At 45.8% G+C, this 3220-nt stretch overlaps 1 protein-coding gene across 1 annotated transcript; it reads right to left on the reverse strand.

Annotated features, from left to right (window-relative positions):
* Positions 1–466: 466 nt before the first annotated feature.
* On the reverse strand, positions 467–1201 carry LOC102664056 (uncharacterized). The gene has a single exon (XM_006575849.1). The coding sequence runs from the start codon at positions 1199–1201 to the stop codon at positions 467–469; it is 735 nt and encodes a 244-aa protein (XP_006575912.1).
* Between the last annotated feature and the right edge of the window lie 2019 nt (positions 1202–3220).

Below are 3220 nucleotides of genomic sequence, written 5' to 3' on the forward strand. Positions count from 1 at the left end.
TCTTGAAATCCTCACACATCTCTTTCATCAATTTGTTGTTCAGATTGGTGGCATTGTCAGTGATAATCTTCCTAGGCAACCCATACCGGCAGATTATGTCCTTTTTGATGAACCTAACCACCATGCTCCTTGTCACACTAGCGTAGGAAGCCGCTTAAACCCACTTAGTGAAGTAATCAATGGCGACCAAGATGAAGTGATGTTCGTTTGAAGCCTTAGGCTCAATAGCTCCAATCATATCTATTCCCCACATAGAGAATGGCCATGGCCCTGCCAATACGTTCAAAGGCATGGGCGGAGCATTGACATTATTCGCGAATGCCTGGCACTTGTGGCATTTTCTCACATGGATACAATAGTCGTTTTCCATGATAAGCCAGTAATGCCCTGCCCTTAGAATCTTCTGGGCCATGGCATGTCCATTGGCATGTGTCCCAAAGGACCCCTCATGCACCTCAACGAGCATCTATTCGGCCTCTTTGGCATCCACGCATCGGAGCAAGACCATATCATGATTTTGTTTGTACAGGATACCTCCGCTTAAAAAGAAGCCAACTGCTAACCTTTGCAATGTCCTTTTGTCATTGTCGGAAGCCTCCCGTGGGTACTCCTTGTCCTCGACGTATCGCTTAATGTCGAAGTACCACGGTTTACCGTCTTGCTCCTCTTTTATCAAGCAGCAATGCATGGGCTTGCTGGGACATCTGAACTCAATGTACGGAAAGTCTCCATGCGGGGTTAGCTGAAACATGGATGCTAGAGTGGCAAGCGCATCGGCCATTTGATTCTCCTCTCTAGGAATGTGCTGGCAGGAGATATCACCGAAGAACTCCGTCAGTTTCTTGATGTAGGCCTGATAAGGTATCAATTTGTGATCCCTAGTCTCCCATTCTCCTTTCAATTGATGGATCACCAAGGCTGAGTCTCCATATACTTTGAGCAAGTTGACATTGAAGTCAATTGTTGCTTGGATCCCAAGGGTGCATGCCTCGTATTCAACCATGTTATTTGTGCAATCAAAGCCTAACCTTGTCGTGAAGGGTATGCATTGATTGTCGGGAAAGACCAAACCTGCCTCAACTCCATGGCCTAGGGTATTGGATGCACCATCGAACCACACGATCCACTTATCCCTATCTTCATCCTCCACCTCTTCCTCGAACAAGGCCATGATGTCCTCATCTGGGAATTCCAAGTGCATGGGTTGGTAGTCGTTGAGGGGCTACTAAGCTAGATAGTCTGCCAAGGTGCTTCCCTTTATTGCCTTTTGAGTGACATAAACAATGTCGAACTCAGACAGCAGAACCTGCCACCGAGCGATCCGTCTGGTGAGAGCGGGCTTTTCGAAAATGTACTTGACTGGGTCCATCTTGGATACCAACCAAGTGGTTTGACTTAGCATGTACTACCTTAGACGATGGGCTGCCCACACCCAGGCACAACACGTCCTTTCAAGCAGAGAGTAATTCATCTCACAGGCGGTGGACTTTTTGCTCAAGTAGTAGACAGCCCGTTCCCTCTTTCTGGAATCGTCGTGCTGCCCCAGCATACACCCCATTGACTCATACAACACTGTTATGTATAGGATAAGAGGCCTCTTGGACATCGGTGGCATGAGCACAGGAGGATTCATAAGGCATTGTTTGATCCTTCCGAATGCCACTTGATAGTCGTCGTTCCACCGGATGGACTAATTCTTGCGCAAAAGCTTAAAGAGACGCTCATAATGGCGGTGAGCTGCGAGATGAACCTTGCTATATAATTTAGGCATCCCAAGAAACCTCGGACCTACTTTTCGGTGTGTGGTTCAAGCATTTCAAGGATGGCCTTCACCTTGTTGGGATCCACCTCTATCCCTTTCTGGCTTACGATGAAGCCGAGCAATTTTCCCGACTTGACCCCGAAGGTTCACTTGGTGGGATTCAATCTTAACTGGTACTTTCGCAGTCTCTCAAACAACTTCCGTAAGTTAATGAGATGTTCCTCCTCAGTTTTAGATTTGGCAATCATGTCATCCACGTAGACTTCAATCTCTTTGTGCATCGTATCATGGAATAATGCCACCATAGCCCGCTGATAGGTGGCCCCAACATTTTTTAGCCCAAAGGACATCACCTTGTAGCCAAATGTTCCCCATAGGGTGATGAACATAGTCTTCTCCATGTCCTCTGGCGCCATCTTTATCTGATTGTAACCCAAGAACCCGTCCATGAAGAAAAACAAAGCGAAATTGGTTGTGTTATTTACAAGGACATCGATGTGCGGTAAAGAAAAGTTATCCTTTGGACTGGCTCGGTTTAGGTCTCGATAGTCCATGCACATTCGTGCCTTCCCATCTTTCTTAGGGACTAACACAATTTTGGCTACCCATTCGGGGTATCGAGCCACGGCCAAATAGCCAACGTCGAACAACTTTTTCACTTTTTCCTTGATCTTTAAGGACATTTCTGGCTTTATCCTTCTTAGTTTTTGTTTTACCAAGGAACAACCGGTATTCAGCGGTAACTGATGTTGTACAATGTCGGGGTTCAAGCCGGGCATATCTTGGTACGACCCAGGGAAGATGTCTTGGTAGTTTTGCAACAAAACTCCCAATTCATCTCGGACAGGTGTAGTCATGCCCATGCCAACCTTTACCTCTTTCTTTTCCTCACCAACACCCAAGTTCACGATTTCTGTCTCTTCTTGGTGTGGCGTCGTTTCTCGGTCTTCCTGTGCGACCATCCTTTCTAGCTCTAGGGGAAACCCCGAATCTTCATTTTCTTCATCCTCAGCTTGGTTTGCAATTCGCTCAAAATCAACATCAGGGTCCTCGGTATTAGTACCTTCATAGGACTCATCGTTGGATCTATGCCATTTAATCGCAATAGAAATAAACATGCAGACGAATGAGAATGGATAAAGGTGTAAGAACAAATGAAGAAAGATCGTATTTTATATATATATATTTAATAGTGAAAAGGAAAAATCCCTAACAGGGAGAAAACCCTAAAGCCTAGGCTCAGCTATAGGGTTAAGACTAACAAATTACATTATGTTCACCATAGAAACTTCGGGTCGCTCGACAATTTGCCAGTTTCCTAATTTGAACTCAGGAAGGCACAGTTGTACTCAGTTTGAATGCTCTTGGGGGGCTTTGTCATGGATCATGGCGACTCGCCCTTCACACCTCCAACCCGCAATTATGAAGCTTTCACTGATGTGACATAGAGGATCATGG

This window comes from Glycine max, chromosome 2 (assembly GCF_000004515.6).
Source record: "Glycine max cultivar Williams 82 chromosome 2, Glycine_max_v4.0, whole genome shotgun sequence".
Lineage (NCBI taxonomy): Eukaryota > Viridiplantae > Streptophyta > Magnoliopsida > Fabales > Fabaceae > Glycine > Glycine max.